The following is a 22,802-nucleotide window of genomic DNA, read 5'->3' on the forward strand; positions in this document are numbered from 1 at the left end:
GAAGGGCCCGGCAGTATCTCGGATGTCCCAGATGGTGTGGTGCCACCCTGTTCTGCCCACAGGATGTACCGGGGCAGAGTGGGCGTGGGGCAGGGGATGGGGGAATCCAAGGTGCTGCGGTGTTCTGTCATCTCTCCTGCAGGGGTCACCAGCGCGGGCCCCATCACCTCCTCCTCCCTCAGGGTGCCTGGTGGCACGTCGGCTTCTCCATGGGACAGGGTGCGACCGAAGCGAACTCCTGGGGCTCTTCCGCCACCTGACGCTGCCAACCCTGGGCGCCGGCTCTCATCTCGACCAGGGTCTCAATACACGTGGTCACGGAGTAGAGGGACTGTGCGACCTCCCTCTGAGACTGGCTCAGGTCAGCCAGCACCTGGGCAATGCTGTTGACGTCCTCAGCCATTATCAGTTGTGACAGGGCCAAGCTCTGGAGCGCCTCTGCAGTGTCAAGGTGGCCCTGGTACATGGTGGCCCTGTCCTGTGCCTTGGCCACCGCCTGCACAAGTGCCCCAGGCTTTGGGCATCCTGACCCATGGCCGATACCTTCGCCCCCAAGGCCTCCACAACCGTGTTAGCCTGGGCAGCATGCATTGTCGGCACCGGCTCCTGCAGGCCGTTGGACACCTCTAACTGCACCTCCAGGCTGTGGATGGTTGCTGACAGCCCTCCAAGACTCTGTGTCTGCATCTCCATTATCGATAGGACTGCCCTTTCCAGAAGCCCGAGATCAATCTGGACAGCAACTAGTCCGAGGCCAGGCCGCCCTCCAACCGTCCAGCCCTCGGGAGTTCCTACCTCCATGTGATGTACCACTGCATGTCTGTGGTGCGCATCAGATCGAACCCTAGGAGCCTCTTCACTAATATGCCCAACATATTAGTGTGTCTTTGGATGGTGGGGGATGTTGGTGACAGCCGTGACGGAAAGTCGGTGTCATTCCCAGACTGGTGTTCCCAAGTTGCCGTTTGGAGGCTCCCTTTCGCTATCCATTGCTACCTCGTCGCTGGAATCTGCTTGGGATTGTGGTCGGGGTACGCCAGAAGTGCTCACATCGTCGCCAGGTGATCCAGTAAGACACAAGACATGACACATAATTGGAATGTGGGTTGGGCTGGTGGGTAGTGTGGGGGAGGTACAGCGGTGTGGGGATGTGGCAAATGCTTTTGTCTTCTAAAAAAGGGGGTAATTGACATAATTGTTTTGGGGGGAGGGGTGGCAATGAGAAAAAACATTAGTTTTGAACCAAGAAAAAGTCAACATGGACAAAGCAATAGATTTAATGGCTTAAAATTTAAAAATGCACTTCAGAAAATGCCAATAAGAACTTCTGAAGATTAAGGCTATAGTATTGAAATGAAAACAGTGGCATGAATCAAGCCATTGGACAGGAGGGCAGAATCAATGTAGGAATAACTGGGCGGCACGGTAACACAGTGGTTAGTACTGTGGTTTCCACAGCTCCAGGGTTCCAGGTTCAATTCCCGGCTTGGGTTACTGTCTGTGCGGAGCCTGCAGTTTCTCCATGTGTTTGCGTGGGTTTCCTCCCACAGTCCAAAGATCTGCAGATTAGGTGGATTTGCCATGCTAAATTGCCCTTGGGTGTCCAAAAAAGATTGGATGGGGTTACTGGGTTATGGGGATAGGGTGGAAGTGTGGGCTTAAGTAGGGTGCTCTTTCCAAGGGTCGATGGTGCAGACTCGATGGGCCGAATGCCCCCTTTCTGCACTGTAAATTCTATGATAATTCTATAAATTAATTTTTTTTGTGACTGAAGAATTAGCTGGTTTTGCATCCCACACATTTTCAATGGGTCTCCAAGCACAAAAATAATCTGGATATGGGCAGAGGGAATATCAAAAATTGCTCATGAGCAGGTTAATCAGGGTTATGGTACACTAAGGAAAATGCAAAAGACTATATGGACTGATTGACCTATTATTTGTAGCCTCATCAATGAAGGTCCTCCAGAGCCACAAACCAGCTCCAAACTCAAAACAAAAGTAAAAACTCACAGAGCCAGAGCCCAGCTCCACCACACAATGACATCACTGAAGCCATGTGATAAGACAAAAACATTTCTTAAAGGGACACTCCCATGACAATGTGTGGAATTTTGAGCCCACGCGCTATTTACACTCGTGGCAAACACAGCCTCAAAATTTAGGAAAATTAGATTATTTTCCCTGCTCCTCACCAATGATGTAACAAGATCCTAATTTACAAATTTAAATATTAACGGGCCTCCCCACCACATGATCCCCCCCTCACTGAATGCCTTGCTGCTTTGACAAAAGCTTTACAAGAACAGGATCACGGGGATCTCACCAGGAACGCGACGGTAAGTATAGATCCTGGGGGGCATTCAGGGAACTGCCCCCCTAGCAATGATTGGCACTACCAACCTGTGCCTGGGGACAGCACCAGGGGCATGCCCCTCTAGAGAGCAGTGCTGGGAGTTCTCCTTCTAAATGTGGTTGGGGCTCATGTGAGAGTTGACGCCTGTGGAAGGAGGTGGGGGAGATGCCTGTTACGGGGGGGAAAAGAGAAATTGCCTGTCAGGTCGTGGGGGAAGGGGGTGTGAGGGGAGTGAGAAAAGAGTGAACGTGACACTGCCACAGTGGTGGTGGAGGTGGGGGTGGGGGGGGCTGGGAAGAGAAAGTGAGCCCCAATACCACCATAGTGGTGGGGGTCCTTGTCCTCAGTGTCTGGTGGGGCGGGGAGTTTAATTACAGCATTAATCAGGGAGCTCTTTAAAGGTGATGCCTCTATATCTGTGGAGCTGGCCTTGCCAGCTCAATCAGGCCCTGCCCCACCAGAGTGGCAAACGGCAACTTGGGAACACCAGTCTGGGGATGACACCGACTTTCCGTCACGGCTGCCACCAACACCCCCCACCATCCAAAGACACTTGCCTCAGTTGGGCATATTAGTGCAGCGGCTCCTAGGGTTCGATCTGATGTGCACCACAGACATGCAGTGGTACATCACATGGAGGTAGGAACCCCCGAGGGCTGGACGGTCAGAGGGCGGCCTGGCCTCAGACTAGTTGCCATCCAGATTGGTCTCGGGCTTCTGGAAAGGGCAGTCCCAGAGGTTTTTTTTTGCACTAAGTGCCAGAAAATCAGATCTGAAGTCTTGCCTGTGCATCTGGAGATACACACTCCTGCTTTCAGTCAGAGCCTGATACTTAATAAATTATGGTCACATTCCATCCCTGAACACAGGTTTATAAAAAGAACAAATGGAATTCTGGATTTTATATCAAGGAGTAATGAATACAAAAGCAAGGTAGCAATGATGAATGTTTGGCCTACATTTGGAGTGTTGTGTGCATTTTGGGCACTGAATTATTGAAAAGCACTGAAGCCGTGGAAAAAGGGTAACTTACATTAACTAGGAAAGAGAGAATAGATGTGAGAAACTTGAAATACTAGGCTTGTAACTGAAGTTAAGGGGAGAGCTAATGTGAGTGCCCACAATCGTGAAATAGGTTGAAGAAATTAAGTGAGAGGGTAACCCATTGGAAATTGTTACAATTACATGGGATTACAAATTTAGAATTAGTACACGAAGCAGGAAAAGAATCGAACATGGGTTAAATACATAGTCACAAATGGATAATGGTGCCAATTCAATTATATTTTTGAGTGTTAATTAAAAACAGTATGGAAAAATTGTATGGAGAACAAAGTAAATGGTGATAGTTTGAAGCTTAGCAGTGTCAAAAATAACCTCCTTTTGCACTTACATTTCGATGATTATTTCCCGTCTTAGTAACTGTTGAACAATGTACCCAAGCTTGATGTATATTTAATTTACTGCTGTATTATATGCTTTCATTTTAAATATGCATTGATACCGGATTTTTTGGAAAACACAAAAAATAGTGGCATGGAGATTAAGCAAATCAAAACATTAATTTCACGAAGAAAAAAACCGAGCAATTTGCAAACACATTAAAAATTGAACTCTTAAGAGGGCTAGCATGATTACTTATTTCTGTACATGAATGAAAAGATTTTACATTTTTACCAAGGACTGTACATAATATAAAATTCTACAAATGTACAAATATTTTGAAAAATAAAATTACTATGGTATTATGGTACTATAGTATCAAAACACTGTGGAATCTATGCATTTATTAGATATCATACATACCTATATATATAAATATATATATACATATATATATATATATCTGCCCTCTGGTGAGAATCCATCAGTTTTAGTTATTATCTAATGATGCATTTTAACTGAAGTATTTGGTACACTCAAATGATACAAGCTGCTGTTTCTTTAATAGGTTTGGATTTATATTATCAAGGCAACTTGAGAACATGTGGGAAATACGGGAGGATACTAAGCAGTGAGACAGTGTTACAACAGCTCTTTCAGAAGTGTGGAAGATTTACAACTCAACACTTTGAATTCTAACACCTTTGAGATTAGCAGGTTAATGATATGTTGTTACTAATGTGATATTTCAGAAGAGATTTATCTTATGCCATCACCAATCTGCTTGGTAATGATTTGCTGCACAGAATTGTAATTAACTTTAAGATGGAGCGAATATATAATCTGCATTACGTGCTAAAATGCATCAAACTACTTGTATATAAAATTTGCAAATCTCTGATTAATTATATTACAAAGGGAAAAAAGCACCGAAGTCCAATAAATAAAGAGATAAAATGACCAAATTGTTTGTTTTAGTTGCCCGTGAGGGAATTAACTTGTAACTAAAGGGGTGCCTAATAGCATTAACAGTATTGGGGCAATATATTCCATCTGGTAAAAATAGGAATAAAACAAAAATTCACATTAAGAACATTGTGGTCATTTCTTACATTCCTGTTCTCATGAAAAAATTGTCCATCATAGTTTTGCTTTAAAGTTTCAGTATTACTCCTTCTCAATCAATTGGATACATAGCGTATTTAAGAAAACTGCAGAGGAATTTCCAGTATTTCAATGCAATACACCCTGCATTACAACAGTTCCTAGGACTGCCTTTGGAAGAATTATAAATGGGATATGGTCATTTTATTTGCAACCTAACACATATGCACTTACTCCCCTTATTGTATTTCGAAAATCAACATGGCTATCCTTCATATTTTGTAGTACAGTTAAAGAACTCTACCAAACAGTTTCTAATAAACATTGCTACGACTAGGGGAGAAGTGCAATAACACCTTTTCTTTTACCACTCCTCGTTTGGTTGTAGCAGAGACGTTTAAAGGCTGCTGTATTGCCAATTCAGTAGGTACTTGATGGTGTGCCATTTGTAAGAACTTAGCCAGGCGGGTAATCTTGAGTAAAGCATGTAATTTGCTTTATTAAAATTTGCCCGGGTAAAAATATTAAAATGTTAAAGATGTACAAATACGTTCTACTTCCCACTAACGTCCTCAAACAATCAAATCCCAAGAACGCAGAACAAAATACAACTTTACACAGTATCAGATGTTAAACGTAACCAAGATGCAGATAACAAGATAAAGTCAATAAAGATTCACTGATTGTGTCTGGACTCCGGGAGTTCTTCAATGTTAGCAGCAACCAGTTGTACCTGGTGGACCCCCACCCCCCCACCCCCCAACCCTTTTCTCCTGGAATCAGTTATAGAAAATTCAATGGATTCTTCGTAAAGTCTCTTGTTATGGGCGAGGCTTTCCAGAACCCCAAAATGTATCATGGAGTTCAACCAACCTCTCCCTTTAATGGATTTGTTGCTTTTCCCAGCACACGGCTTTTTCCCTAGGTATGGGATTACAATTATGGACATGTGGGTTTGAAAACACAAAACACTGTTTATTCCATGAACTCAACTTAACATCTTAAATAAACATTGGATCTCTTAACACCACTTACTTCAAAGATAACTCAGAAAATATTGCAACAGTAAATAATTCCTTAAAATAAATGTTCCTTCAAACTTCCAAGAGACTTAACACCCTTAAACAGTATCACATCAGGTTAAAAGATACTATAGAATGGCAGAGATATATTAGCTTGGTTGATTTCAACACCAGCACCTTGCTTTTCTTCATGCAGCTCTCTGGAAACCCACAGACACACCCAAACTGCTTTCACAAACCTGGCTTTCTACTTTTTAAATCAGCTCACAGCAAAACAGCCAGGCACTTTTAAACTGCTCTCAGCCAAACCAGCCAGGTTCTTTTTTTTAGCTGCTCTCAGCAAAATCAGCCGGGTTCTTTTTAAAACTGAAACTAAAAACCTGCAAAACACAGACTGCAAAATGGCTGAACTGAGCTGAGCTCCACCCACTATGACATAACTGTTTTCTTAAAGGTACATTGCATAAACATCCATGTCTTAAAAGTACTCTCACATGACACCTCCCCCCAAGAAAAAAAAATAAAACATCAACTTCAAGATGGTTTCATTTTTCACTTTTGCACCATCCACTAAGAAATGTACACAGTAAATATACATTTTCATTTAAAGAAAACAATACACTCAAACAAGTGTAATAACATAGTCCATTTTTCTTTGTTCTTCCTCTAACCAAAATCCTTCTCGATTGACAGTCTCTTTGAACAAAGTCTCTGCACGATCCATCCATTCGTCTACACCTTGTCATTTATCTTCAGAATCAGGTAATTTAGTTCAATCTGACCACAGAGACCCTTGCAATGCTCCAATACAGAAACATTGGTGATCACAGCTTTCAGGCAGTCAAATGCCTGTTGAAAGTCCGCTGTCCATTGAAATTTTTTTACGTTTCTTCAGCAATTCCATCAGTGGAGTAATCCCGCCACAAAACATTTGCACAACTGTTCGATCAAATTCATTCATGCTAAGAAATTGCATTATTTCCCTTTGTCTTGAAGGTATCGAAAACTCCGCAAGGAAAGTGATTCGGGCTTCTCCAAATTCACTTTCGGCTAGGTTCACCACCAAACCCGCCACCTGAAGTCGATCGAAGAACTCCATACGATGTTTTAAATGTTCTTTCCATGTCTGGAAGTTGGAAATAAAAGCAGATTGTCCCACTTTCTCAATGCAATCCTTCAATGGTGGGACAGGATAAGAGTCCGTTCTTGTAACTGCATTTACCTTTCTATCGTCCACACACAACCGTTGGGTACCATCTGGTTTAGGTACCATCACTATAGGTGAGCTCCATTGGCTGCAACCCACTTCAATTATGCCATTCTTCAGCATACTCTCAATCGCTCTGTTAACCTGTGCCAATTTCAAAGGATTAAAACTATATGGATGTTGTTTGATAGGAACAGCATTTCCCACATCTATATTATATATAGCCATTTTAGTACTTTCCAATTTATCTCTACAAACTTGCCCATGTGATATCAATAACGCTTTCAGGTCAGTTTGTTTTTCCTCTGGAAGGTAACAACAATTCATCCCAATTTTTGAGAACATCCTCATTTTCCAATTTAATTTGAGGTATGTCAAACTCACAGTCATCTGGATTTGGTTCGTCACTTTGAGTTAGAATAATTAAAACCTCCTTTTTCTCTCCTTCCCTTTCAAAGTACCTTTTAAGCATATTCACATGACACACTCGGTGAGTCTTCTTCTATCTGGTGTTTTTACCACATTATTCACCTCACTTGAATTCCTTTCAATCTGATACGGTCCACAAAACCTAGCTTTCAAAGGCTCCCCTACCACTGGTAACAACACTAAAACTTTATCCCCACTGGCAAACTACGAACTTTGGTTTTCTTGTCCTCTACCCGTTTCATCACATTTTGTGCAACTTTCAAATGTTGTCTAGCCAATTCACCAGTTCTATTTAATCGTTCCCTAAAACTTGACACGTAACCCAATAATGTAATTTCCGATTATTTGGTAGACTCATTAGGTGCATCCTTAATTGCAAACAATACAAATGGAATTCCTTTATCCCAATCCTCTGGATAATCTTGACAATACACCCTCAGCATTGTCTTTAATGTCTGATGCCACCTTTCTAGCACTCCCTGCGATTCTGGCTGGTACCCAATTGATTTAAATAGTTTTAAATTGTTTTATTCCTAAGCTATCCATAACTTCTTTGAATAACTTTGAAGTAAAATTCGTTCCTTGATCCGATTGAATTTCTGTGGGTAGTCCATATCTAGTAAAGAATTTAAGTAACTCCTCCACAATCTTTTTAGCTGTAATATTACATACTGGAATGGCCTCTGGAAACCTAGTAGACACATCCATTACAGTCAAAAGATACTGATTCCCACTTTTTGTTTTAGGAAGTGGTCCTACACAATCGATTAGGACCCTTGTAAAAGGTTCCTCAAATGCTAGAATCGGTATTAAGGGCGCTGGTTTTATCACTGCTTGAGGTTTCCCTATCACTTGACATGTGTGACATGATTGACAAAATTTAACTACATCTTTATGTAGTCCAGGCCAATAAAAATGCTTCTAGATTTGAGCTTGAGTTTTCCTTATTCCCAAATGACCTCCCACTGGTACCTCATGTGCAACTCGCAACACCTCCTTTCTGTACCCTACCGGCAATACTACTTGATGAACTTCTGCCCACTTTTCATCTGCCTGCATATGTAAAGGTCTCCATTTTCTCATCAAGACATCATTTTTATGGTAATAACACTCTGGTATACTCTCAGATTCGTCTTCCGTATATGCTTTCTGATTTATCCGTTTTATTTCTATATCTTTCTGTTGTAACTCCGCCAATTTTCCTTAACTAAAAATATCTGCCTCATTCTCCACCTGTTTCATAGAATAGATTTCATAGAATTTACAGTGCAGAAGGAGGCCATTCGGCCCATCGAGTCTGCACCGGCTCTTGGAAAGAGCACCCTATCCGAGGTCCACACCTCTACCCTATCCCCATAACCCAGTAACCCCATCCAACACTACTGGCAATTTTGGACACTAAGGGCAATTTATCATGGCCAATCCACCTAACCTGCACATCTTTGGACTGTGGGAGGAAACCGGAGCACCCGGAGGAAACCCACGCACACACGGGGAGGATGTGCAGACTCCGCACAGACAGTGACCCAAGCCGGAATCGAACCTGGGACCCTGGAGCTGTGAAGCAATTGTGCTATCCACAAGGCTACCGTGCTGCCCCTTGTTCTTTTTCAACCATCTGATCAAAAGTCGTTTCTGATAATTGCACTTCAACTTCATCTTCACTCTTTGATTTCTCCTCGTCTTAACCTGTGACTTTGCGACCTTGTTACTACACAATCCAGAAAAATCCCAGGATATTCGTCCTTCAACCCTTCAGTTGTCTGATTTTCCACTGGCTTATCAACCACAGTAGGCATCACTCCCACCTGCGATACAGCTGTATCATTACCAAAGATAAACTGTATTCCTGGACAAGATAGTTTATCTATTACTCCTACTACCACTTCACCACTCTTCACTGGACTTTCCAACCTCACCTTCTATAATGGAACGCTACTCCTCTCATCCTGAATTCCACATATCACCACCTTTTCTGGCAACATTCTTCCCAAATTACATAATTCCTCATCTCTTACCATTAAAGATTGACTAGCCCCTGTATCTCTTAAAATTGTGACTTCTTTACCTGCTCCTCCTGATACACAAGTAAACTTTACCCACACAAGTAAATTCTTTAAAGACATCTGGCACCTTAACAATTACTTCTTGAACAGGCTGTACAATCGTTTGCACCTCCTTCACTTCCCTTGGGCTTTCCTTTACCACTAACAAACCCCACCATCTTATCCTGTTTTACATCAGCCTTCCCAGTGCTTTTTTTCAACCACCAACACTGACTTTACATGGCCTAGCTAATTACAGTGAAAACATTTGAAACTTTTCATTTCTTTTCCCCCCTTCTTGATTTCTTTTTTAATCTGAGGTACCCTCACTTTATTGTCTCCCATCAGTTCACCTTTACCTTTACCACTTGAGTATTTCTCATGTCCCCAGTTTCTATCCCTCACCGGCTGAAACTGATGTCGGAAACCAATCTTTGATTTATGAACCAATTCATAATCATCTGCTATTTCCACTTTAATCTTGCAGTTTTAACCCTCTGTTCTTCCACATGAGTTCTCACTACATCAGGAATTGAATTTTTAAACTCCTCCAAAAGTATAATTTCTCTGAGAGCTTCATACGTTTGGTCTATTTTCAAAGCCCTTATCCACCTATCAAAATTACTCTGTTTGAGCCTTTCAAACTCCATGTATGTTTGACCAAATTCTTTCCTTAAATTTCTAAACCTTTGTCTGTAAGCATCAGGCACCAGCTCATATGCACTTGAGATGGATTTCTTCACCTCCTCATACATTCCAGATACCTCCTCCGGTAGTGATGCAAATACTTCACTAGCTCTACCTACCAGCTTTGTTTGAATCAGTAACACCCACATGTCCTGTGGCCATTTTATTTGTTTAGCTACCTTCTCAAATGAAATGAAAAAGGGTTCTACTTCCTTCTCGTCAAACCTTGGCAATGCTTGGACATATTTAAATAGATTCCCACCAAGCCTTCGACTATGACGCTCTTTCTCACTATCCCCATCATTATCATCCAACTGTGCATTTCCCTTTACGTCTGCCAATTTTAACTGATTGTCATATTTCATGGCCATTTTCTGCAGTTCAAACTCCCTCTCTTTATCTTTTTGTTCTGCTCGGGCTATTCTTTCTTTTCTCCTTTCTTCTTTGCTTTTCCTCTCTCTCTCTTTCTCTTTCCTCTCTCTCTCGTATTCCAGCCGCTTTAATTCTTTCTGATGTTCCATTTGTTTAATTTGCAACTGAATTTTTGCCATTTCCAATGAGTCAAACTCTATCTCAGGCAACTTTAAATGCTTAACCACCGCCATAATTACCTCATCTTTTTGCATTTTGTCAGGTAATGTTAACTGCAATGTTCTTGCCAAATCTAACAGTCTGCTTTCCGTTTCTGCCCATAAAGTACTACGTGTGACATTGTCCACCTCCAAAAACATCTGAGCCTCTGAATGAGCCATTGTTCACAACACTCTCCCCACTTAAACTAAAATACCACACCGGAAAAACAACATTCCTTCACGGTCTTTAAGTTCACATAGCTAATCCAATAGATAGACTGTTATCCCCCTCGAGCCCCCAATTGTTATGGGCGAGGCTTTTCGGAACCCCAAAATGTATCATGAAGTTCAACCAACCTCTCCCTTTAATGGATTTGTTGCTTTTCCCAGCACACGGCTTTCTCCCTAGGTGTGGGATTACAATTATGGACACGTGGGTTTTTAAACACAAAACACTGTTTATTCCATGAACTCAACTTAACATCTTAAATAAACATTGGATCTCTTAACACCCCTTACTTCAAAGATAACGGAGAAAATATTGCAACAGTAAATGCTTCCTTAAAATGTTCCTTCAAACTTCCAAGAGACTTAACACCTTTAAACATTATCACATCAGGTTAAAGGATATATATATATATTCTGTAGAATGGCAGAGATATATTAGCTTGGTTGATTTCAACTCCAGCACCTTGCTTTTCTTCATGCAGCTCTCTGGAAACCCACAGACACACCCAAACTGCTTTCTCAAACCTGGCTTTCTACTTTTTACATCAGCTCACAGCAAAACAGCCAGGAACTTTAAATTGCTCTCAGCAAAACCAGCCAGGTTCGTTTTTTTGGCTGCTCTCAGCAAAACCAGCCAGGTTCTTTTTAAAACTGAAACTAAAACCCTGCAAAACACAGACTGGAAAATGGCTGAACTGAGTTGAGCTCCACCCACTCTATGACATCACTGTTTTCTTAAAGGTACATTGCTTAAACATCTGTGTCTTAAAGGTACTCTCACATGACACTCTGTTTGCTACAGAAATATAGACAATTTTTTCAGCAAACAGGATGCAGATTTAGAGGAAATGTTGTAGAGAGAGAGAGAGACACACATCTCTGCTCCATGTACAGCCTGGGTGCTTTCTGCTCAGAACCCAATTTTAGCATCCACACAAAGGTTGTATCACATTACCTCACTCCATGTCAGTTGTGTAAAGGGTTAACTTCAGAAGCATACATGGTGCTGATGTAACAATGCGGTCAGATCACTGATTGAAAAGTAACCGAGATCTGGAAGGAAAAACCACAATCTCGTGTAGGGGTCGAAATGTGTAAATACCAGCTGTAAGTCTAAACTAATGGTTTTAAGAATCTACAGACTCGAGCTGGGAGAAGACAATCCCCCAAACCCCTCATTAAGCCCTACGACACAACAAACCAGGTTGTACATTCCAAAGAATATATATTACAGCTGAGGTGATTAATGCTCCAACCATTAACTCCTGAAAGAGCAATCCTCCATCTTGATGTAATAGGAAGTAGTTCTTCACAGTTCTAGGGTGCCTTGTCTCTCTGTTGGTTCCCCATAGACTTTGCATTGCCATGGAATGGAATGTGACTTTATAGGTACAAATCAGCAGTGCATTCAAGTCAGTATCCTTTGTTTAACAAAAGTGTCCCTTTTTTTTTTTAAAGAAAAGGTTTAAAATATATGTATGACCAGCTGATGAAATTCCAAATTAATATCCCATATAGTATATCTTTGTAACAACATATTGTTTTATCTCAATAAATAGGTTCCGGAGTGAAAACAATCCAGCTACAAAGATAGGATCATAAAAAATAGCTGCGTGTGGGCAGCACAGTGGCGCAGTGGGTTAGCCCTGCAGCCTCACGGCGCCGAGGTCCCAGGTTCGATCCCAGCTTTGGGTCACTGTCCGTGTGGAGTTTGCACATTCTCCCAGTGTTTGCGTCGGTTTCGCCCCCACAACCCAAAAATGTGCAGGTTAGATGGATTGGCCTCGCTAAATTGCCCCAGAATTGGAAAAAATGAATTGGGTACTCTAAATTTTTTTTTTTTTAAATAGCTGTGTAAGATCAGGAAAGAGCTGAAGAGAAGGAAAGGGAGAGATACAGCCCGCGATATAGAACAGACTGTGGAAAAAACATAAAATAGTTGCAGGGAGATACAATTGTGCATAAATTTTCATTAGAAGCAAATGCCATGGTGGCACAGTGGTTAGCACTGCTGTCTCATAGTGGCAGGGACCCAGGTTCAATTACAGACTTGGGTAACGCTGTGTGGAGTTTTTTTTTTAAATTTAGAGTGCCCAATTATTTTTTTTCCAATTAAGGGGCAATTTAGCATGGCCAATCCACCTAATCTGCACATCTTTGGGCTGTGGGGGTGAAACCCACACAGACACGGGAGAATGTGCAAACTCCACACGGACAGTGACCCAGGGCCGGGATTCGAACCCAGGTCCTCAGCGCCACAGTCCCAGTGCTAACCACTGTGCCGCATGCCGCAATGTCTGTGTGGAGTTTGCACTTCATCCCGTGTCTGCGTGGCTTTCCTCCGGGTGCTCCGGTTTCCTCCCACAGTCCAAAGATTTGCAGGTTAACTGGGTTACTGGGATAGGGCAGGGTGTAGACCTAAGTAGGGTGCTCTTTCGGAGGGTTGGTGCAGACTCGGTGGGCTAAATGGCTTCCTTCTGCACTGTACGGGGTCTATGGTTCTAAGATCCCTGTATAATAACACTGGTGTCATTTGAAGTTCTAATATTGAGCATAGAGTCAAAGAATCCCGACACTGCAGGAGGAGGCCATTTGGCCCATTATAACTGCACCAACCCTTTGAAAGGGCATTCTACCCATATCCACTTTCCCATCCACCCCACCCTATCCCCGTTATTCCATAACCCAATCTGCATACCCCTGGACACCAAGGGGCAATTTATCATGGCCAATCCACCTAATCTGGCCATTTTTGGATTGTGGGAGGAAACCGGAGCACCCGGAGGAAACCCACACAGATATGGGGAGAACATATAAACTCCACAGACAGTGACCCAAGGTAGGAATTGAACCCGGGTCCCTGGCGCTGTGAAGTAGCAGTGCTAACCACTGTGCCGCCGTGCTGCCCATATTCCAAGCATCTTCCAAGTTGGTCACCAGCACCATAGGGGATCCACTCATCATTTAGAAATTATGCACGCATGACTACAGGAACCAATGCTTTCACAGGGCAGTGGGAACATCTTTGGATTATGTATTTTCAGAGGGTTGTATGAATTGTATATCATACCAGAACGACCCAGATGGATGATATGTCAGACCGATCTCATGTCAGAATGTACTGAGAATAAACCTTAAAATGTTCGATAAACTAAATTAGTATTTAAAAAAGACAACTAGTAAACATTAGAAAAAAAACTTTAATGTAACATTTGAAGGGTCTAAAATTGAGACAAAAAAAATAACAAAAGACTTTACAGCAATGAAGGACCACAGTGACACAATTTCCCATCATCTAATATTGTCTTGGACTGTTCTCAATAAATTGCAGTTTCTTTGTCAATAGCCTTAAGGATTCTGCCAACAAGTATATTTTTGGAAACCAATTTGGGATTTCCAGTCAGAAAAATAAATCATTAGTTGCTAACTGATGTACTTTATCGCCATATAGGTTTTGTGGTCATCGCCCAAAGCAAGTGATTGTTGCGAAACTGCATTTGAGATTAGTCTCCTCAACCAGCTTGAAAGTAAAGTATGCGTTACCAGATTTTCAAATGATCTTAAATTCTGTTGGATATAACATTTGAAACGTTGTGAAGCACTCCCCTTTCCTGTGTTATGAAGTTCTACTCAGTTGATAGAAATTTGAACAATAGATTGAGGGCAGGCTGTTTAGATGCAAAATGTCTGTTTCTAATTACTGCAGGTCCAACCCATAAAGCAAAATGATAGATGGACGCAAGCACCCTCAGTAAACATATAGTTACTCATTGTTCTATCTTTTTTATATGCAACTCAGTAGAACAATGGTTTTGAACCATTTTAAAGTTGGAATATGAGACCTTTATGCAAAATCAGAAGGTCTCCCTGTACCTTTCTTTTATCACAACCATTCTGCATCTGTGAATCAAAGGTCCTCCCCATACAGAGGGCCCCACAGTTCGCAAAGGAGCCCCTGCAAGTGGCAAATTCCTCATCCTGACAAAATTATCAAGATTGTGAATTCCTGCACTCTACTGATCGGGAAAGTTGAGAACCAACATATTGCTTCAGCTTTCATGAAGTAATTACAAGTGGAAAACTGTGACAATAATAAATGTAACTCTTCCTTCCTTCAGAGCTGGAGTGATGTATCATTATTACTACATAATTAAAAATATGTTACACCAATGCATCGCAAGCACCACTTGGCACAATTTGTGATTACTATAATATTAAGGCTACATAATCATCTATGGTACAATCAACTTGATTGCATTTTAAAAATTTTAATGCTAATATGCATCATTTGAATCCCGTTTGATTCACAGTAGTACCATCTGAATTATGCCTGAATAAATGCACATCATCATAGCTCCATATCACTTGCCACTGAAAGAGGTTGAGCCTGACCCAGGAATTACACCATAACCTTAATGTTAGCATGAAGCAAAACCACTTCACATCAATGCTACTATTGTGGTCTGAATATGCTCTCAAGTGACTAAAACCAGATAGACAGCTCAGAAAAGATCAAACAAATGAGAAATGCAAGTAAACTATTAAATGAATATTAGGCACTGTTCACATTAAATGACATGTCATTTGGACTGTGTGAACAAGTGAGTTCATCGATTAGTTGTAGTTAGCTCAAATCCTTATTAAATCATTTTATATTTCTATAATCGAAATATAAAAGGATTTAATGAGCTATTATAACAAATGCAGCACGTTTGACATTTCAAAGTTAATAAAGCATAATTCCTTGCCTAATATATTAAATGGAGCAAGTTTGCTTTACTGCACATCCAGTTCTCATAAAGGGACTTGGGTATAAATTGATCATGTTGCAAGATTTGTTTTCTGCAAAATAAATTTGTCTCACAGTACAACAATCCTACCTCACTACCAGGCTTCACAATGTCTTCAAAATCATAATGTGTAGTTTTTTTCACTGCAAGTCTGTTACCTGTATCATTATTATTCACTGATATTTGAGATTGACAGCAATATACAGAGGTAAGGTCTGAGCTACACGGGGGTTTCAAGTAATTTCACTTCAACTACTATTGTGTGAAATTTAAAAGGTCGCCAAGCGTAACTTATACTTAAAAGTGCTGGAGCTCAAATGGATTACATGATGCAAAGTTGAAGGCTACACAACATTTGTTGTCTCCTTCATTGTATGTCCTGGCAGTGTCAAAGGCAGGCAGAAAATAGTGTTGCAATTATTTTCTTCCATTAAATGTCATCTATTTAATACTACCAAAATTGCTATGCCTCCAAAATGGTCACTGAATTAATCACACTTGCTGCTGGTCACATATTCCAAACTAGTGAAAAATGGAAAATAAATTTCAAGTCTGTAGAATAAAACAAATCAAAACAGAAGTATGCTTCTATATAGTTTGGCAAGTTATCTTAAATTTCTAAAATCAGAACGTTCAGTTGGGAACATTAATAATTAATCTTTCAGACTCTGCAATTTTAAGGGTATAATTTCAGAGTATATTTACTTATTATGGTATTAGAGCCATAACTGGTGAAAGTATAACACCACTCACTGGCCACAACTACTGAATTACTGGCAATTAAATCCACACAGTCAAGCTAATTCTCAATTTTATGATTGCACGGTCTATCTCAAGAATAAAATTCCAACCAGTTATGTTGACAATTTCCTGTGTTTTCTTGATCTCAACCAATCTATTTGACAAAGGCCAAGATGATTCTTTGCAGTGAGCAAATTCTGCTAAGGGCTTGCCACTTTCTCGTTTCCAACTCCGATAGAAGGCCTTCCCTCCTTGACATGCTGACATTCAACAGCATCTTCCTGCAAAACAAAAAACTCCCACTAAGACTAAATAAGAAATGTATCTTACAAGCAATGCATTACATTGTAATGCGCTATCAATGTACCCAAATATTCCACCAGGAACCTGGAAACTAACTCCAGACAAAATGAACCTGCCACTCTGGTGACACAGAAGAAGAATGTAACTGATTCCAGCCAGCATGTTCTGCAACTAAAGTATGGGGCTACGCTGAAAACCATCTGGCATTCCACTGAAACGGTAAAATCGTCCATTGCTGTTTGCCCATTGGTAGAGATTGGGCTTGTTGAATGAGTTCATGTTCTGCCTGGAATAATTTCTGAGAAAACAAGTATTGCAGCATTAAAACAGATTCTCAAAATATTCTTCTACAATAAATTATTTACGCAACATTCAACAAAAACGATAAGATAATTTTCCTAGGCCAAGTCAATTTTTGAATTTTCTTTGAAGAAGAGCATTTTTTTTTCTATTCATTTGCTGGAGGTGGGTGTCACTGGCTGGGCCAGCAGTTATTGCCCATCTCTTATTGCCTTTGAGAGGGTGGTGGTGAGCTGCCTTCTTGAACCGCTGCAATACCTGTGGTATGGGCACATCCACAATGCCTAGGGAGGGAGTTTCAGGACTTCGACCCAGCGACAGTGAAGGATATATTTCCAAGTCAAGAGGGCGAGTGACTTGCCCAAGAATTCTAGAAAATTAAAGTTAACGCTTCTAATTTTAAGGCCTTTGGACCTTAAAATATGAGGAATGTGAAATTTTCAAGTGGTTATCCAAATTAATGACGGTCTCAGCTTTTTCTCTCCTTTGAGATTGCCAGGCTCTTTTGTCTCTTCCATTTTCTTGACTTTCATTCAGCACTGGTCATTACATTGCCATTTAATGGCAAACAAAATGTAGAATATAAGATTTTTTTTAAAAGTAACCCGAAATTTGAAAAATATTCAGATGTTTAGGACTGGGTAATAGAAAGTCAATAAAGCTGTTCAAAAAGCATATGGGATCCTTAGTTTTTTTAAATACAGGAATGGAGAAAACTCCAATACCTTTTCAGTAATATGGAAACCAATAATGCACACAGTACACCAATGGAGATGCTTAAGTTTAATATAGGCACTCATCCCCTCTCAACTTTTATTACTCTCCCTAGTCATAAAATCTACAATTTCACTAGCTTTTCTTACAGCTTCAGGATTGTGCCTTTAATATCCTGAGAATCTGTAGCCCCAATCTTTCTGCTCTTGCGCACCACCGACCCACTCGCATTCAGAATAAGAGTATTTCTTGAAAATGCATAATGTAACAACTCATGATTACTGAAATTGAATCCCATTTGTCACACACTTTGGACAGTCCTCCCAATTTATCAATATCCTTTTGGTCTTTGGAAGAATTAAATACATCTTCCATTTTGGCAAAACCTGCAAATTTTGACACCAGTTCCTCCAGGCCAATGTCCAAGTTATTGACATACACTGAACAAAAACACCACCAATCAAATATTATATCATTAATGGAATTATTTTCATTTATTTATCCAGTTTGCTGCCAGGTTTCCATTAATGCTATAAAGTCTAGACTTTCAAAATATTTGCTCTCAGTTCTCAGTTTATCTGTCACACTCTACACATTGTAATTCATGGAGAGAAGTGGAATGGCAAATGCACCTTGTCCCAGTTGTTAATAGTATATTATATGGTTTATAGTATCTTATTTTTTAAAAAAAATTTAGTGTACCCAATTATTTTTTCCAATTAAGGGACAATTTAGCGTGGCCAATCCGCCTATCCTGCACATCTTTGGGATGTGGGGGTGAAACCCACGCAGACACTGGGAGAACGTGCAAACTCCACACGGACAGTGACCCACGGGATTCGAACCCACGTCCTCAGCGCCGCAGGCAGCAATGCTAACCACTGTGCCACCGTGCTGCCCTTATAGTATCTTAATTACATTTCTTATACTGTTAAGATACTCAGATGAAGGACTTTGCTTAGTTCAGCACTTTGATCGCATATAAACACGGGATAGCTGGGTCACTGGGTGTTGGAGGAGAGGTACAAGACTTAACAAAGTCAATAAACTCTCAGTAAAGAAAAGTTCTGTGTTTGACTTGGATTCTATTAATGTCAGTAAACCATAACTGAGGATCAATCAGGGCTCTGCCACATTCCAACTCATCCACTGATCTAGTAAAGCCATCATGGAATCACACATAATTCAGGGGATGGGCAAGGGGGAAAAAAAGGGTAAAAAGAATAAAAATAGATTTTGGTAGCAAGTCATTCCGTTTAACAATATTGTTCATATTTTTGTGTTTACCTCGTTGTGAGATCTGAAGGGTGCTGCCAAGAGCTAGAATGATTTCTGCATTCGCTTTCAGCCACCTGATCCATTAGGCAGAGCAATTCTTGCATTGGTCCTGCAAAATAAATTGTTACGTTATGTTCATTTTATAAAGCATGTTTTATCCAGTTTCTAGAATTGCAAGATAGAACACACCTACATGGAATCTTCAAAACTCGCTTTAAAGAAGTATTCAAAAGCTGAGAGGTGATGAGTCACCGATTAGACAAGGGGGGTATGAATTGTAGCCTGTGAATCACATGTCCCTTAAAATCCAGTTGACTCAGTCATGTTGTATATTTTGTGCAGAGTTACGCTGTTTGAATTTTGCTACATATACAATGCTTTCCCCAAGTCACCTTTCTATATAACAATGGGCAGGATTTTCCAGCCCTTCCCACCAGCGTAATCTACTGGTCCTTCCGAAGGCGACCTGTGGCAGGGACAAGTGAGCCATGCAAAACATCATAAACGGTTGTGGGACTGGACTTCCAGTGGCGATCATGGTGTGAGTGGTCGCACATTTGGTGGCTCCCGCTCGTGGAGGACGTTTTGGACCTTTTCACCGGCCAACGGCAGAGCTGAGTGTTTGTAAAAGGTGCAGGGGGGGTGGAAGAAGAGAGTATCCCACCGGTGTATGGATTGGTGGACCAAAGGTGGTCGAAAAAGGAGAGTACAATGGTCGAAAGTTGGGTGTGGAACCTGCGACACAGGGGAATATGGCGGAGGGTCAAGGCCCAAGCTTGCCGGCCCAGTGGATCAGTTAGTGAGAATCCTCCACGAGAAGTTTGCCCAGCAGAGGAAGGAGAACTTGGAGGACCTGGCCAGGGTGGTGGATCCGGTAAAGGTGGGATTGACCACGTGGAAATGAGGTTAGAGGCCCAGGACCAGGCGATTCAAAAGGTAGAGAGGCAGTGGTGGAGCATGAGGAGCAACTTGCCTCAATGGCTGTGGAGATTGTGTTGATGAGAGATCAACAGAGGAGGCTGCGGGACAAGGTGGAGGACTTGGAGAATAGATCACACAGGCAGAACTTGAGGATCGTGGGTCTGCCGTGGCCAGATCGTGGGTAGTGAGGGAGCGGACGGAGGTGCATATGTGGCACGTATATTCGAGAAGCTGCTGGGTGAAGGAGCATTTGCTTGGCCCTTAGAGGTGGACTGAATGCACAGGGCACTTATGAGGCCACAAGGAAATGAGCCGCCGAGGGCGATGGTGGTGCGACACCACCGCTTCCTAGATAAGGAACGGATTTTGAGGTGGGCCGCGCAGACGAGGCACTGCACTTGGGAAGGCAACGAGCCGCGTGTCAATCAGGACCTGGGCGCAGAGCTGGCCAAAAGGAGGGCGAGCTTCAATAAGGTGAAGATGGCCCTCTTTAAGAAGGGGGTGAAGTTCGGCATGTTATACCCAGCGCGTCTGTGGGTAACGTACAAAGGCCGGGAACTCTACTTTGGGTCACCAGGGGAGGCAATGGAATTTATTAGAGACAATGGACTGGCAGGAGAATGAGGACATTGAACTGTGGAGGGGTTGTTCCCATCTTGTATCTCGGTTTTCTTCTGGTTTGTATGAACCACTTTTGCACTGTGTTTGGGGTTGTTGCTCTGTTTTGCGTTTGGGTTTGTTTGTTTGTTTTTGATGGGGGATGGCAGATTTTTCTTTCCTCTGTGTTGGGTGGGAATTGTAAAGTTTGCATTGGTTGGATGCTTGAGCGGGGGGGGGGGGGGGGGGGGGGGGGAATCAGGGGTAGGATGCTAGGCGCCATGGGTGGGGGTTACCAGGCTAACTGGGCGGGCAAATTCAGAAGTGCAGTGTGGGGTGAGCAGATAGTAAGTGTGTGGATGGGTGTTGGGATTGTTATTTTGTTTTGGGGGGGGTTGGGGGGGGGGGGTAGATGTCTGCTGACAGAGGAGAGACTGTTGAAGGTGACATGGTGAGGGTCGATGATGGTGGGCATCCAATGGGGGGCCTGAGAGTGTGCGGGACTGGAGGCTGGTCCAGGAAGGTCTATAGTTGACTGGCGGGAAGGATGATCACATGCAATGTGAGAGGGTTAAATGGGCCAGTCAAGAAGGCCTGTGTGTTCGCACATCTGAAAAGCTGTAAGGCGGACGTGGCAATAATACAGGAGAGACACCTGAGGGTGGTGGATCAGACTAGGCTGAGAAAGGTGTGCTAGGGCAGGTATTCCATTCGGGGCTAGATTCCAAAACAAGGGGGTGGTAATTTTGATTAATAAGCAGGTAGCGTTTGAAGTGGGAAGTATAGTGACGGACTCGGGGGGCAGATATGTTATGGTGAGCTGGAAGCTGGAGGGGATGCCGTTGGTGATGGTGAGCATTTATGTACCGAACTGGGATGATGCAGAGTTCATGAGGCAGGTGTTGGGGAAGATCTCTGATCTGGACTCGCATCGGCTGATTATGGGTGGAAAACTTTAATACGGTTGTGGACCCAAGACTGGATCGGTTGAGTTCGAGGACAGGGAGCGTGTCGTAAAAGTTGCAAAAGAAAGGGGTTTATGAGACTGATGGGGGGGGGTGGGGGGGGGGGGGTGGGGAGAGAGAGAGAGAGAGAGAGAGAGAGATATCCGTGGAAGTTTTGGCGGCCGAGAGCGAAAGAGTATTCATTCTTTTGCCACGTACACAAAGTGTACTCCCGAATTGACTTTTCCGTTATGGATAGGACATTGTTGGCGGGGTGGTGGACGTTGAGTACTCGGCGATAGTGGTGACGGATCATGCCCCACACTGGGTGGACCTACGGGTGAGTACCGAGGGGGAGCCAGTGCCCACACTGGAGGTTAGATGTAGGACTATTAACGGAGGGGGAGGTGTGTGCGGGGGGTGAGCGAGGCCATTCGGAGGTATGTGGAGATAAATGATAAGGGGGAGCTCTCGGCAGCTACGGTATGGGAGGCATTGAAGGCAGTGGTGAGAGGGGAATTCATCTCCATACGGGCACACAGAGAGAAGGCAAAGTGGGCGGAGATGGATAGATTAGTGAGGGAGATTCTCCTGGTGGGCAGGAGGCACTCGGATGCTCCGGAGGCGGGGTTGTTGAAGGAGCGGCAGAAGCTGCAGATGAAGTTTGGGTTTCTATCCACAGGAAAGGCGGTGGGGCAGTTGAGAAAGGAGAGAGAGGTGGTGAATATGAGGAGAAGGCTAGCAGGATGCTAGCACACCAGTTAAGGAAATGGGAGGCGGCGTGGGAGATTGGGAAAGAAGGACAGAGGAGGGAATACGATTTTGGATCCGATGGGGGCGAATGGGGTGTTTAGAGGCCTTTACAGCAGGCAATATGAGTCGGAGCCCCCAGCCGGGGTGGAGGGGATGAGGCGGTTTTTGGAGGAACTGGAGTTTCCGAGGGTTGAGGAAGAGCTGGTGGAGCGCCTAGGCACCAACTGGGCTGTTTGAAGTGGAGAGCAGGAGGCAATGCAGTCGAGCAAGGCCCCGGGGCCGGATGGGTACCCAGTGGAGTTTTATAAAAAGTTTTCAGGAGTGCTGGGGTCCTTGCTGGCAAGGATGTTTAATGAGGCTAGGAAGCAAGGGTATTCCTCCGACGGTGTCACAGACCTCGATCTCTCACATCCTGAAGCGGGATAAGGA

General features: G+C 42.7%; 1 protein-coding gene across 2 annotated transcripts in view; it reads left to right on the forward strand.

Moving 5' to 3' along the window:
• The window catches only part of fndc5a (fibronectin type III domain containing 5a), a 248,256-nt gene extending 243,454 nt beyond the window's left edge, over positions 1-4,802 (forward strand). The window contains exon 7 of one of the 2 annotated variants that reach the window (XR_011944774.1): positions 4,307-4,801. Coding sequence is in view for 1 of the 2 variants with exons in the window: in XM_072501097.1 (XP_072357198.1) it covers positions 4,307-4,336 (30 nt within the window). In the remaining variant the exon portion in view is untranslated. Of the gene's footprint in view, positions 1-4,306 lie in introns of both variants that reach the window. The other variant, XM_072501097.1, reaches the window with a different exon arrangement.
• The last annotated feature ends 18,000 nt before the right edge of the window (positions 4,803-22,802 follow it).

The sequence above is a fragment of the Scyliorhinus torazame genome, chromosome 1, assembly GCF_047496885.1.
Source record: "Scyliorhinus torazame isolate Kashiwa2021f chromosome 1, sScyTor2.1, whole genome shotgun sequence".
NCBI classification, from domain to species: Eukaryota; Metazoa; Chordata; class Chondrichthyes; order Carcharhiniformes; family Scyliorhinidae; genus Scyliorhinus; species Scyliorhinus torazame.